The sequence below is a fragment of the Balearica regulorum genome, chromosome 2 (genome assembly GCF_011004875.1).
Source record: "Balearica regulorum gibbericeps isolate bBalReg1 chromosome 2, bBalReg1.pri, whole genome shotgun sequence".
Taxonomy (NCBI): Eukaryota; Metazoa; Chordata; class Aves; order Gruiformes; family Gruidae; genus Balearica; species Balearica regulorum.
Genome location: NC_046185.1, coordinates 54,269,482 through 54,283,074, shown reverse-complemented (window position 1 = coordinate 54,283,074; position 13,593 = coordinate 54,269,482). Strand labels below are relative to the sequence as shown.

Below are 13,593 nucleotides of genomic sequence, written 5' to 3'. Positions count from 1 at the left end.
CCTTTTTGCCATAGAATATAAATTCTCATAAAACAGTTATTGTAACGTGTCCAGATTTGTTTATCTGGCTATTCCTCTTTCTCATGGCTTTGAGTCAAAAATAAAAAATCAAAAGGTTGAAATTATTGCTTGTTCTGATTATACATTTTAGGAGTACATCACCTACTCCCTCACAAGCTGTTTGCAGTTAATACAGCGTCACTATTTTTCACCAGTATTGTATCTTTAAATGTCAAGAATCAGATGTCTGCTCTTGGAGCTATCATACTGCCGGTGAATGTTTGTGGCAGGAACATGGATCAGAAAATATTAAAACTGTTTCATTCTTAGGAGAGCTGTGGATAGCTTTTATGCACTTTAAACGAAGCACTTATGGCACATCTAAGTGTGTGTGTAAGATGGAGCAACGTTGCGCAGAGAAGAGAGAAGACCATGAGGAAAAAAGAGGTTTGCTAAGATGATTTGGTTTCATTTTAATGTAGTGGGACTCTTGACTATTTGTATAGAAACTGTAGCGAGTTTTCTCATATGGGTGCTTTAATGAGACAGTCAGCTTCCACATTCTGTTGTTTAAGTCAGTACGCAGAGAAAGCGTAGGACTGAGGCATCCGCATTTAAAAATTAATCTTAAAAGGTTTTATTGAATGGCATGCAAAATAATTTTGAATGCCAGCCTCTGGGATTCTAAGTTTTGAATATGAAGAAATGGATCTGCGTATTTTCTATTAATTGTTAGGAGAGTGCGGTGGGGGGAGAGGGGGCAATACGAGTGCTCAGCGGGTGTTTAGAGCTGTGTGTATGGACTGGGGAGAGAGAAGGGGTTCAAAACAGCTTCAGGTTGCAACCTTTTGAGGTTTTCTTTTTTTGTATATTAAGTCTCTTTTGTCTGAATTTTGCGAGTGAGAAGAAATCGTAACTTTAGGCTTCATTGTTGTGGTTACTTTGGACCCCGAGATTTCTTTTGTTGATGTTTTTGTTTACTCCTTCAATCTTCCTCTTAGGTTTAGATAAAATAGCTGACAATTCAATATGTGACCAGATGGCTAGAAAAAAGCAAAAAACTGTGCCAGCATCAGCTTTAAATGAACACCTCCATAGGGACTTTTAGATAATGTTTAAATGACAGGAATAGACTCTTGAAGTGGAATTAGAGGACATTATCTGTGTCTGTATGAAAATATGTCCAACAATTGTCAAGGGCAGGAATTAGAATAACTACATTCTCACTTAGGAAAACTAAATTCTCACTGTGTTTCCCATCCTCACTGGTAATTTTATTTTGGTTTTATTTTCATTTCATTTTTTCTAATTGTATACTTGTTTGTAAAAGCCAAGGAAATATAACTGGTTGGAAATTGATTTGGGTTTGTTTGGTATTTTTTGAAGGAAAATCTTAATAAGGCTTCGATTAACATTGGAAATAATATTCAAACAGAATAGAGTAGATTTGAAGAAGCAGGTCAGGATTATTCCTCTCTCTTGGCAGCTTAAAAGGATGACAAGTGGATATAGATATTAGAAAGTCAGTCTATTTTGAATGCATCCCATTGCCTTTCTCTTCAGTATATCACTTACCTTTTTACACTACAAGCCCTTTGGGGCTTGGACTTTGTTCCCTTTTGTGTTTCCACAGTGCCCAGCACAATGGGGTGCAGAACCTAATTGAGGCCTTTTGGCTGTCCTGCAGTATAAATATATATTAACAGCAGCAGAGTATTATTCCATTAGTGGGCTGCGGAGGTATTCTGTATATCTGTTATTTTTCTGGTGACCTTCTCATCATTGTACCAAAAGGCCGGTGTCCTGTGTTAGAATAGTTAGAAATGCACTAAATGAGATGAAAGCTGCAAATTCATGACAATACTTGACAACTCTGATAATTATTTTAATTATTGTGATGCTTCTTTATTACTTTATTTAACTCATTAAATATTAAATAGATCCTTTTACCAACTCACTTGTAATTTAAGCTGTTGTTTATGGTCCAGGACATAAACTCTCTGATCCTTGAAAGATGCAACTATTTTGTTCATGCAAACTCTTCTTGTGACAGTATCTGAATACCATGAAGTGATTTTTTTTTCAACTCAGCCTACTGAGGATAATTTTCTTTATCCTGATAGATCTGAGTATATCAGAGATCACAGATGACATCATTGACTTCACATTTGCTTGTAAGGACTTTAATCACAAAAGTATCTGGATGAATTCTTAGTGTAAAGACATGGAAATAACAATTATCTCACTTGGTGTGATATTTTCCACGAGTGTTCTGTGGAAGGAGTTGGCAGTAGTTTGTGTTACAGATGGGCTTATTTCTCATAATTTGGAATTTGGATGGAGTGCAGAGTCCTCCTGAATTGCACAGTCTTTCCTTACCCCGGCAGGCTCCCCTTCCAGCCCGGGTGCTGAGGCGCAGTGTCCATCCTTGGAGGTCTAGGGGAGGCTCAAGGCTGTGCGTCTTCAGAAAGAGATATTAGCTCCCGGACTAGTCTAAAATCTGTCAAGCAAACCCTTTTGTTTCATCTGCATTTTGAGAATAGAATTCTTTTTTTCTCTTTATTTCTCCTTTCAACAATGAGTAGCCGGACAGTACAAAGATATGGTCCTTCTTTTGAGCTGCTTCTTACTTCGGAAAAGTGCTTTTATTTGATCCAGGTTTGCAGTTGGACTAATTTGAAGGAAGGTGAGAAGGAACTGTTCAGGTTTTCTCAAAATTCTTCTTCAAAATTGTTTCCTTACCTTGAAAGAATAATTTATAAAGCAGTGGACAGCCTCCACTTCTCTAGTACCTTCTCCTCTGGAAAAATTAAAATTAAGCAAAGCTATTGAAGATGAAATGTAAGCAGCAGTCTTTTTCTGCGAACAATAGGGTCTAAATACACGGGTAGATATTTTTGACACTCTTGTTTTCTATGAATTCATGATTTTTGAAGCTAATAGAGTATCAAATACACTGCAGAGTTTGTCTCTGATTATAGTTTTGCTGTTCAATATTCCCTGTAATTACCATTCCCATTGTCCTTCGTCCATTCATTAAGAGACAGAGAAAAATACAAAGGATGACATTTTTTGTATTAATTATTCCTCTTTTCTTGTTATGTGGGTCAGTCATACGTTTCCTTTTGACCTCATTTGATGAGACTGAAGTCAGTTGTGTCAGATACTTGGGGCTGTGGATGGAAATTTTACTTCTGAAAACTGAAGTGTGGTAGGTGGGGACAACAGTGCAGTCATCCAAGCTCCGCATTTGCATCGCTTGTTGCTTGGTGGGAGACTTTCAGAAATACTATAAAAAAATATAAGCCAAGTTTCTGGGTGTAATAAGCATTTGCTGGTGGCAAAGGGCTCTGGTTCGTATTGTGCTCAGTTTCCTGTGTGAAGGATGTCCTGTCTGTAATGCGCACTTTTATATAATGTGTAGTGCTAAGAAACTGGTATCATTAGATTGACTTGCTTTCCCGTCCCAGTCACTTCCGCAGTTTCTTAGCAGATACTGCTGAATCCCAGCCTCTTCCTGCTGCCCATGTCCATGGATGGCCAAATAGAGGGCATCGCCCCAGGTCAGAGTGCTGATAAGGACCAGTATCTGTGATATGATTTGTTAACGTAGTATGTTAAATTACAAAGTGTTTATCCTTATGACACAGCAATTTATGTTGGGCCTGTTATACTGGGCTTACCTGTGCAAGTCTATATCTGCATTGTCAGTTATTCTATTTGCTCATTTGTGGTGTTTGCATTTCTGTCGCCATCTATGATTTCAAATTAATCTTTCAATATCTCCTTGTATATATATGGAAGTTGGATTTTAATATCCATTAATATTGATCTTCCATTTTTCATAGATCTGAAGATGTGCATTTTTCTCTCTTATTCCATTACAAACTGAAAATGAATGAAGCATATATCATTTCCCCTTCATTTTTCTCTGTAGTCAGAATTACAAAGTGTATGAGTTATAAGTTTCAAGTTTTTTACTGAGCTCAATTGAAACATACTTCTCAATAAAGACAATTTGAAAAAATATGAAATAAAATGTCAAATGTTGTAACGTATTCCAGGCCACCTTCCAGGTAATGGAATAATCATGAAAACAGTTGAAAATTCTTAAATGTTCTTGTATTTTAAAATAAACTAGTGTCTAAGAACATTAAAACAGAAAAAATATCATTCACAGAAAGCTAATGTATTTCAGTCTTTAAATTGCTGTGCAATGGGTATTATGAATAATGAATAAAGTTAGAGAATTTGTGGGCACTTGGAAAATATAAATAAAGCAAAAATGACTTATTTACAGAAAACATATTAATAACAAATAACTCTGTTGAACCTACATCTTGGTTATTTAGGCTACCTGCAAACTTACCCAAGATGTCTTTGGTATATTAAGATAAATATGTAGAAGAGTATTTCAGTATAGCCGTCTTCCTCATCTTTGCAGTCCTTTAATTTACGCCTTAAAAAAAATTGTCAGCTGACTTGGTGAGAATGATCTTACCACATATTTCACCTTAACAACTGCTGTGTTCTTATTCATTTAATTAAAACCTGGACTGACCTTTGGTGTCTGAGTAATGCAATAATGGGGCCATCTAAGTACTAAGAGAGCTGTTCTACAGCAATGTCAGTACTTCACATCTAACTGCAATTTTATCTGCCCATGTTCCTTATATCTTTAGTTTTATCACCATTCTGTAACTTCTTAGTATTGAATATACTGGCACTAATCTTTTTTCTAGATTAACTTGAAGAATTGCTGTTGTTTCATTCTGTTAACATCCCTACGTTCTAACACAGCAGCCATTAATGAATGTAATTCTGGCATCTGGATCCCCGTTTTGTGTTGCCACATGCATTTAGCAACATACTTGGGTGACACTATGTTACATATACTGATATGTCAGAAATATTTATGAAAATTATGGCTGCATATAATAGCTGGCATTTGGTATCTATTTCAGTTCCTTTTGATATAAACATGGATAAGATTTGACTCAGACCTAGATCTGACTCCTTTCTGTAGCCTTAAATATCTGGAGTGTTCGGTAATTTCACTGTAAACAAAAAACAAAACAAAATTCTTCAAGACAAATCAAGTCCAGCAAAGAGGATCATCTGAGTTTGAAATCACTAACTTTTCTTATGGAGATATGTAAAGTAGGTGGGAAAACAACACTGAGCGGTGATACATTTTCCTGTCAGTGCGAAGTAATAAGGAATATTTCCCCTACGTCCAGTTATTGGGTTGTTTTGGGTTTTTTTTGTTTCAAGAATGAAATCTGTAGTACAGGTCTTGAGTGGGGAAGACTACAGTGCCAGAAGAGTGGTTTGAGCTGGGGGCAGCTGGCCACAGTTTCTGTTCGTCCCCTCCAAATGCCCTTGCATTTGAACTGTCTTGTTTGAGTAGGGGGCAAAGAGGTGATATGACTTCTGATAGATACACAGTTCTTTCACCAAAGGCCAAGCAATGTGCCATGCAGTTGGACAAGGCACTGAGACAGTTCTGATGTGCCAGGGCTTGCAGAGACAGTCTTTGAATTGTCTCTAGAGTCTTTTATGCAAATAAATTTTGTGTCTAATTTTGCTTTGCTGACATAACACCAGCCTGCTAATCAGCTTGTTAGGAAATCTTTGAGATTTCCTGGTCTCTATCAATCCAGTTCCCACCAGGATTAGAGTCAAGACCATGACCTTGATTTGGTATCCAGTGAGACACTACTGTAGAGCAGAGGTGACAGTTTGGAGCCACTAAGACACACTATGATGGTCTGAAATCAGGAAAGTTTCCTTAGAGCTGAATGAAGGCTTCTTATACAGGTATATTTCATTGCCATAATCAAAAAGAAAACGTTGTGGAAGTTTCAGTGAAGTCTGGCCACTGTACACTAAAATGTGACAGAAGCTAATAGCCAGCTGGAGATGGGACCTTAACTGCATTACTTACAGTTGCTGTCTGCGAGAGCACAACATTAGCAAAGCACCAGAGATTATGAAGTTACAGTCAGCCAACAGAAACAGCATAAGGGCTGTTTCTCAAAATGCTTTACCCATCACATCTGTTTTCTTCCAGGGATTCAGATTCAGCTACATGTTCTCTGTCCACGAGCCAGTTTCCTGCTGGCTGCTTGATAGTGGGGTTATGGTCATGTGTTGTGAAAGGTAAAATGACATCTCATTTAACAGTATTGGCATTTGATGCCAACTAGTCACTGTATACAGGTGCCAAAGTGCTTAGGGAGAGAACTGATTCACCCCAAAAGAAGGTATCTAGAAGTGAAAGAACATTTCTCTATTGCTGGTCATTGAAAGTGTCCTTTCAATGATTGGTATTCCTGTTAACAGTCATCCTTACTTGGGCAAGGAGCCATATCTCATTATAGCCAACTGCACAGAGAGCTTCAAGGGTATTGAGAAAGATGAGAATGAATGTCTGCCCTCTGCCACAGAAAGAACATCATCCATGAGTATCACTGAAGCAATCTTAATTTGAGGTCCTGGCCAAGAGTCCTGCTATATGACCTTCAGTTATGTTTCCTTCAGCTAATAGATGTGGTCGTTGCGGTCTGGCTTCCTTTCTGCATAATGTGTTTGGGGGTGCAAACGTGCAAGGCATTTGGCTGGAATCATTGTATCCCATGTGGCCCTCTTCATAGTTGGTGGGATTTTTATGCGTAAAGCAGGAGGAGAAAATTTATCTGGAATCAAGACATGGTTGTTTTGTGTAGGAGACACACATTCCTCTTCATAAAGCAGGATGTGAATCAGATTGACAAGCTAGTGGTCGAGGCACCTTTTGATGAATGAAAATTATAAACTGGAGCAGTGCTTGATGAATCTGGTGTATTGACTTAACTCTATGAGGAGTCTTACTGTTTTAGAACACTTTCCAAAGTACTGATAATTAAAGGAAGATTGTAGTTCTTCACATCGCTTGTTCAGGTTTGATGTAAGATGTGGGCATTTAGGTTTGAGGATGTGATGTGTGTCGGACAGGGTCTTTGTCTTGGATGTTAATGCTCTTCATGTAAAAAATTACAGAGATAAGTCTGCTAAATTAAATGAATTTATAGTAGAATTTGATTGCTGAAATAGTAATTGAGTTGCTGCAGATACTGAGAATATTAAGTTTGTCCTAAATGGAAGCAACCGTCCCATCTGTCTTTTTGAAAACTCTTGAAGCTTATTAAACATATATTGTTCTTTAAGGCTTCCTTTTTTGTTGGTTTTTTTTTTTTTTTTTTGCATACTTCAATGATTCTTAACGCATGCACATTGATAGAATGAAATGCTACTCATCTTTATTGGTCTGATTAATTCAATATTCATGAGTGCTAGGAATAGACTTAGTAAGTGGAAGATGGCAATTGAAACTTCCTTAACAGCACGCAGAAGAGGCATAATAATGGCTAAGAAAACCAAATTGGATGGGTTTGAAAATCTGCACTGAGCAGTCATTAAGCATTGTTCTTCAGTTGTGTGATTTCATTTCATTAAGTATTTGCATACTAATAGAAAGCTAAAGTTACAAGTCTACTGCTGTGAGCAATGGTTAGCCACTCCTTCCAGTCCTTGTGTTTACTTCTATAGTCATCCACATTGCTTTGGCAAAGCACAGAGAGAAGCTTTAATGATTTCAGCTGCAATAAACCAAATCAAACTAGAGATCAATAATGAACTTAATTTGCTATAGAGACAATCTGTTTGATATTTCATCCAATAAGGTAAGTTAATAACAATTTTGGGCAAAAAAAGAAGTAAATTAGATAATCTAATTTTATTGTTTAGAAATTGAATAAAAAGTGTTTTCTTTACCTTCGTCCTTACATGCTGGGTTTATTTCATGTACCACTATGTGTGAGCTTTTGAAATGAATATTTGAAAACTGAGAGGCAAGTATACCTGTTTGCTTAGTAAACTTGGGGACCTAGACTATCTATTAGAAAAATACAGTTCCTTTATATCAAAAAATGCATTAAAGGAATTGACCAGTCAGTTCAGCCTGGCTAATGACAAAGTGTGAGCACTTCCAGAGCAACATAAATTTAGTTAAAGATCTGGACAGGTAATCTATACAATAAATGAAGATGAATCCAGGTAGGATGTTGTCTGGTGGCAGTATATTATCTGTACAGTCTGTACTGTTTACAAAAGAGTCTTATATCTGCCATTTAATCAGAAGAAAGAAACTATAGTCAGGCTTAGTTTTCGTACGTGTAACAAACATTTTAATTCTAGATATATGCTGAAGTCTTAAGTTTCAGTAAGTTGCCTGGCTCAGAGGCCTTTGCTGAATATTTTTAATGTATTTTCAAGTGATAATGGTGTTCTGTCTCACTGCATTTTCTGTGTAAGTAAAGTGCACTCTTGATTTTTAGGCTTCTAAAGAAAGACTTGTGCATGATCTTAAAGATCATTTGCAGAATGAAATGTTTCAGGATCTCTATTACTTCAAAACTATGAATAATAATCATTTTATATTAATAAACACAATGATGTTCATTGTTAGATATGAGTTTAGCTCTTCCTTCTTTTTCATGAGACTAAAAACAATCATGAAAGTTCCTGCTTGATATTTTAATACTGAAAAAATGGTATTGCCAAGCTAATTGGATAATATGATTTTCTTAAAAGCATGAAACAGCTTTATCTCCGGTATGTCAATCTTAATGTCATGAATCCTCTAAGGCAGCAGATACCGTGCATATGCACTTGCATGCAATGTAGTGTGTGACCTTGCAAGATACAATATTGGCCATTCAAACAAAATAAAGCCTGTGGGAAAATTTGTGCAGATCTTCTGAAAAAATAAAAAAGAACTGGAGGTTCACATAGACACTTTGCCTAGCATTTCTGGAGATCGACAGAAGGAAACACACTACAGAATGTTTAGTATCGTATGTATAGAAACAGAATGCAGGAAATAGCACGATTGATTATATTTTCTAATCTGTAGTTTTGAGATACGAAACACTTTACTGTGACAGTAAATTGCATTGTCTGCAATGAGCTGTTACAGCCGTTCCTTTTAGGCACCAGAGAAAGCACTCTGAAAATCAGGTCACTTCTTTTACTAAGTATTGCTTGAGGTATTTGACTATAGGCACAGAAGTATTAAAATGTCGACATTATTTTATCTGCCTCTATTTTCTGAACAGCAAAATAGGTACAATAAAAGAAAATGGTGAGCTTTAAGCATTGTTTGTCCTACTTTAGTAATATACAGACAGTGCTCGGAGATCCTTTCATAAAAATTATTACAACTATTAGTAAACAAAGAAAAAAATATACTACTTCTGAAGCATTTCTTTACCTTGCAAATGTTCTCTACCAGTTACATGATATCTTATTGTTTTTTCCAACTTCTGAAATCAGGGTTCCTGACTCTTCTTAAACTGAAATAAGATGAAGGGGCACTGGACCCAAATTTCTTTCCCTAATAGTCTCTTAAATACTGAAACCTTACTGAAAAGAAGGGGGAAAAAAAAACAAACAAACAAACAAACAAAAAAAAAAAAAACACTCAACCTTAAATGTCTACAAGAAAAATGGGCAAACTGTTTAACCAAAATAGCTTTTTAATCAAATATCCATTACATTCTTCTACGGCAGCTTTGTCTAGGCAGGTAAGACAGTTTGTACAAACACTCTGACTTCCTCAATGTGTAAACTGAAATTAGAAGCATATCTGGTTTGTTATTTCAGGCTATTCTCTAAATCTGGGTGTTTTCCCTAACTATAGCCATCCTTTTCTCTTTGGCACATACAGGGTTTACCTTTAAAACCATAATATGGCAATGGAACTTGGGTTGCATTTGTATGATTTTCTTTAGTTTTGCACATGTAAGTAACCTCCAGCACACCACCCAGCCGGTGGGTTTGTGCCACTCCAAGACTGCCTCGTCCCTGGTCTCTCTGTGAACAGCTCAGCTTTTTTTTGCTGCAACTAGAGAGTTTAAAAGGCGGGAGAGCTACTAAAAAGATAGCGTGCTGTGTTTCATAAGCTGCCCTACTTCACTGAGCAAGCAGAGCTCAAACTGGAAACTTCCTCCAGATCACCTCATACAAATTGTGGGGCTAGAGCAATGCATCCAAAGCTCAGCACAGTACAGTGTATGCACATGTAATTAAGAAGTTTTGTGGCAAATTCATTGCAACCAACCTTCAAAACTCAGCTTATCGTATCTAAATCATTTTGAGAAGCTTTAGGATGAAAGGTATTGTACTTTTGTATGGGATTGTTGACAACAGAACTCAAGAATTTCAGGGTTATTGTGCCCACAGCAACTGTATCTAATCACTAGTACTGCAGCTATAAACTATAGCATTAAATTTAACAGTATGCCTGTTATTTAATAAAACTACAAGTGTTCAGCTTGCCTGAAATATGGGTGCCATATGAGCATTGTAACTTTAACTCCTCTGACTTTGTCTCAGTTAAAGACACCAACCTTAACATTATACTAACATTTTATTTAGCACTTTAAAGATTTATTCACTAATTTATTTTAATGAGAAAAAGCACAGATCTTTAACTAAAGCATAATGAATAAAATATTAAACAGATTAAAGTGCATGGCCTCTGCGAATTCACAGATTGTCTACATACTCTGACTTAGATATCTACTATCTGCCTGAGAACTGATTGGAAATACATTATTACAGGTTTCAAACTTCTGACTGAAGTCCGAGCATGCCATCAAAATGTCAGCAGAGCTTGATTTTACTAAACCTGTGTTAACTTCTTTTTTGTACATGAGTGATTTGAAAAGTCAAGGAGCTGTAAGTTCCAAAATATATGTGGCTTAGACGCCACAGAATTGAAACATTGCTTTTTCTTTTTTTTTTTATTTGACATGGAAACATATCAGAGCCGTATATTCAATCTTGTTTGTACTCTCAGTCTGTAATACTCCAGTTCTTAGTTAGAACTTTAGCCTTTTATAGAAGAATATTTTTAGTGTTTTCAAGTGTATTTATTCAATTACTTCCTATAGATATGCAATTCTGCATGCCATTGTTCAATAAGAAAACTGGACTTTGAAATATATTCCTACACTAAGGAACTTATATTCTTGAAGCCCAGGCAAATAACAAAAATGAAAAAATAAAAAATAAAAAAAAATTAAAGAAAAAAGAAAGAAAGTAAGGAAAAAAAGAAAACAGCAACAAACTTTGTGTACTGATGGAAGATCAGAATTTACATGTTCCACAGAAGTAGAGTTACCAGAGTGATTAACTAAAAGATATTTAAAGAAAACATGGAAATTTACTTTAAAAAGGCACAAGTAAAGAATTGGTTAAATAAAACATTGAGCAAGTGCGAAGGAAGTCTGAGTCCCAAGAAGGGAGACTGAATCATAAGAAGAAATGTTGATAAAGATACAAACTAGAGTACACTTCCAAGATTAAATCTTGAGTCCTGTAAGGAAAATATCAAAGCTCCAAGTGTGTTTATCAAGGCCAGACTTGAGCAAGAGAGATCTGGGAGAAAAGAAAGAGCTTAGACTGAGCACAAGAGGAAAGACGTACTTTTCTGAGCCTGGAAGTTCAAAGGTGGCCCTAAATCATGATGTCAGTAGCAGGAAAAGAAGTCAATGAAGGAAGAAAGTTGGCAAGGTCTTGGGTTTGAAGGCAGCAGGAAACAAAGCAATGGCATGCCTTATGAATAGTTTGGTTAATTAATTATAATTAGTAATAAGTCTATGAATGCTTAGGACCATTAAATGTCTTTGTTCCTTTGTATAGCACACTAAGTCTTGGATTGCAGTTTATAGCAGCATAGATTGGTAAAATGCCATAAAAATTTGACCTACATTGTCAGTAACATTTGAAAGGGCCTTATATATTGTGGATGTAGGCTTATGTTTGTAGTGGGACTCAACAGCTAAGCTGTTAGCAAACAGTCCAGTGTTTCAGTTTGGGTTGTCTAAACAAGCTGGCATGTAAATGCTCTGGATGAAGTTTGGGCAGCAATGGATACACAAGATACTCAGCAGAAGCTAAATGTTGTTGAAGAAAAAACTTTCTATAGAAAAGAGACACTTGATGATTATCCTGGAAGATGCTAGTATTCATAAACTGCAGGACAAATTTTAGCAACCCAGATTTGAGACTTCTTGTTTAATATGGCTTGTAAGGTTTTCTGAGCATTGTACCTATAGCTTGCTTGATTCACTGAGAATAATCAGAAAAGCAAACTAAAAATTCATAACTACTTTTATTTAAATCTAACACAAAATATGTTTAACTAAAAAGCCCTTTTGCAGTTTCACCTTTAGTATAAAAATGAGGTTTCTGCAGAATAACTTCAGGACAACCGCTTAAAGGATCCTGCTCCACTACATGTTGTTTCCACTGTTACAGGAAAGAGAAGTGTGTTGGTTTACAATGGTCAGAAGCCCCAAGAGTGGAAGAAGGGAGAGGAGCACAGTGTTCTTGGGCTGTCCTCTGCTATGTCCCAAAATCTTGTGAATGCACATTTGCAGTGCTCCAGATTTCCAGTGCAAAGAATGGACAGCACTTATTTCAGATCAAGAGAAATACTGCACATCAATAAGAAGAAGAAAAAGAAGGGGATAAAGAGTTGTATGACTCAAATGCTCAGACTAACCTAATTCAAAAGGAGGATCCCTGCAAGCTGGCGGGTGTTCAGTCACACTAATTATGCTATAGAAGCAATAGTATTATAATTTCACACTTTCAAACGTGCTTTTGTGATGATTAGTACATAGCTCCATTAATTTGAACTGTATCTTGAACCAAAATCATCCTGGTGAGTGTAGCTATGAACACTCTGAAAAGATTGTGATATAGGGATTCGTATTTCATCTTTGGTGCCTCCCCAAAGGTGTTCAATATGTTAAGCAGAACCAAAAGTATCCTGATCTGGTTTGTAAATGCTTTGAATGAAAACCACCAAAAGATTTATCCAGCCAAGTATTAGACCTAACTGAGGCTCCTACATCAGCATGTTTGCTAGAAACTTCCCAAATAAGAAGTGGAAAATAACAAACTCCAGAGGCGCTTGTGACTACGCAGGGGGAGAAGTAGGCCTTCGCTTCAAACATCAACCCATGCTCAAATGGGGTGGAGGATGGGCCCTTGGGCATGAGAGTTTTTGTTACAGCTCTATTGTGGCTTAGCACAGTCAATTCTTGCTGTGCAATTACATCAGGGAAGGGTGTACTAATAAGAGAATTGTGTTTATCACTTCAGGTTCCTCAAGATGAATGGACTGGATACACTCCACGAGGGAAAGATGATGAGATTCCCTGCCGACGAATGCGTAGTGGCAGTTACATCAAAGCCATGGGGGATGATGACAGTGGAGACTCAGACACAAGTCCGAAGCCATCTCCAAAGATTGCTGCACGGAGAGAGAGCTATCTCAAGGCCACCCAGCCATCCCTCACAGAGCTCACCACCCTCAAGTAAGTCCGTGTTTTACTACATCATTTAGAGGTCGCCATTAAGACATACAGTTTCTGTTCCTATTTGTTTCTACTCTTTACTTCTAGGTACCAGTTAAGGAAAGTATTTAAACAAGTATGTTCGGTCATGCTTATTTTTGGTTGGTTTTTTTTCTGAACA

At 36.8% G+C, this 13,593-nt stretch overlaps 1 protein-coding gene across 6 annotated transcripts in view; it reads left to right on the top strand.

Annotated features, from left to right (window-relative positions):
- DLGAP1 (DLG associated protein 1) overlaps nt 1–13,593 on the top strand; it is a 419,833-nt gene that overhangs the window by 281,345 nt on the left and 124,895 nt on the right. For 4 of the 6 annotated variants that reach the window (XM_075744335.1, XM_075744334.1, XM_075744332.1 and 1 more), the window contains one exon: nt 13,219–13,433. In XM_075744335.1, the coding sequence (XP_075600450.1) occupies nt 13,219–13,433 (215 nt within the window). Of the gene's footprint in view, nt 1–6,814; nt 6,943–7,476; nt 7,725–13,218; nt 13,434–13,593 lie in introns of those variants that run through there. The other 2 variants (XM_075744337.1, XM_075744338.1) reach the window with 2 other exon arrangements.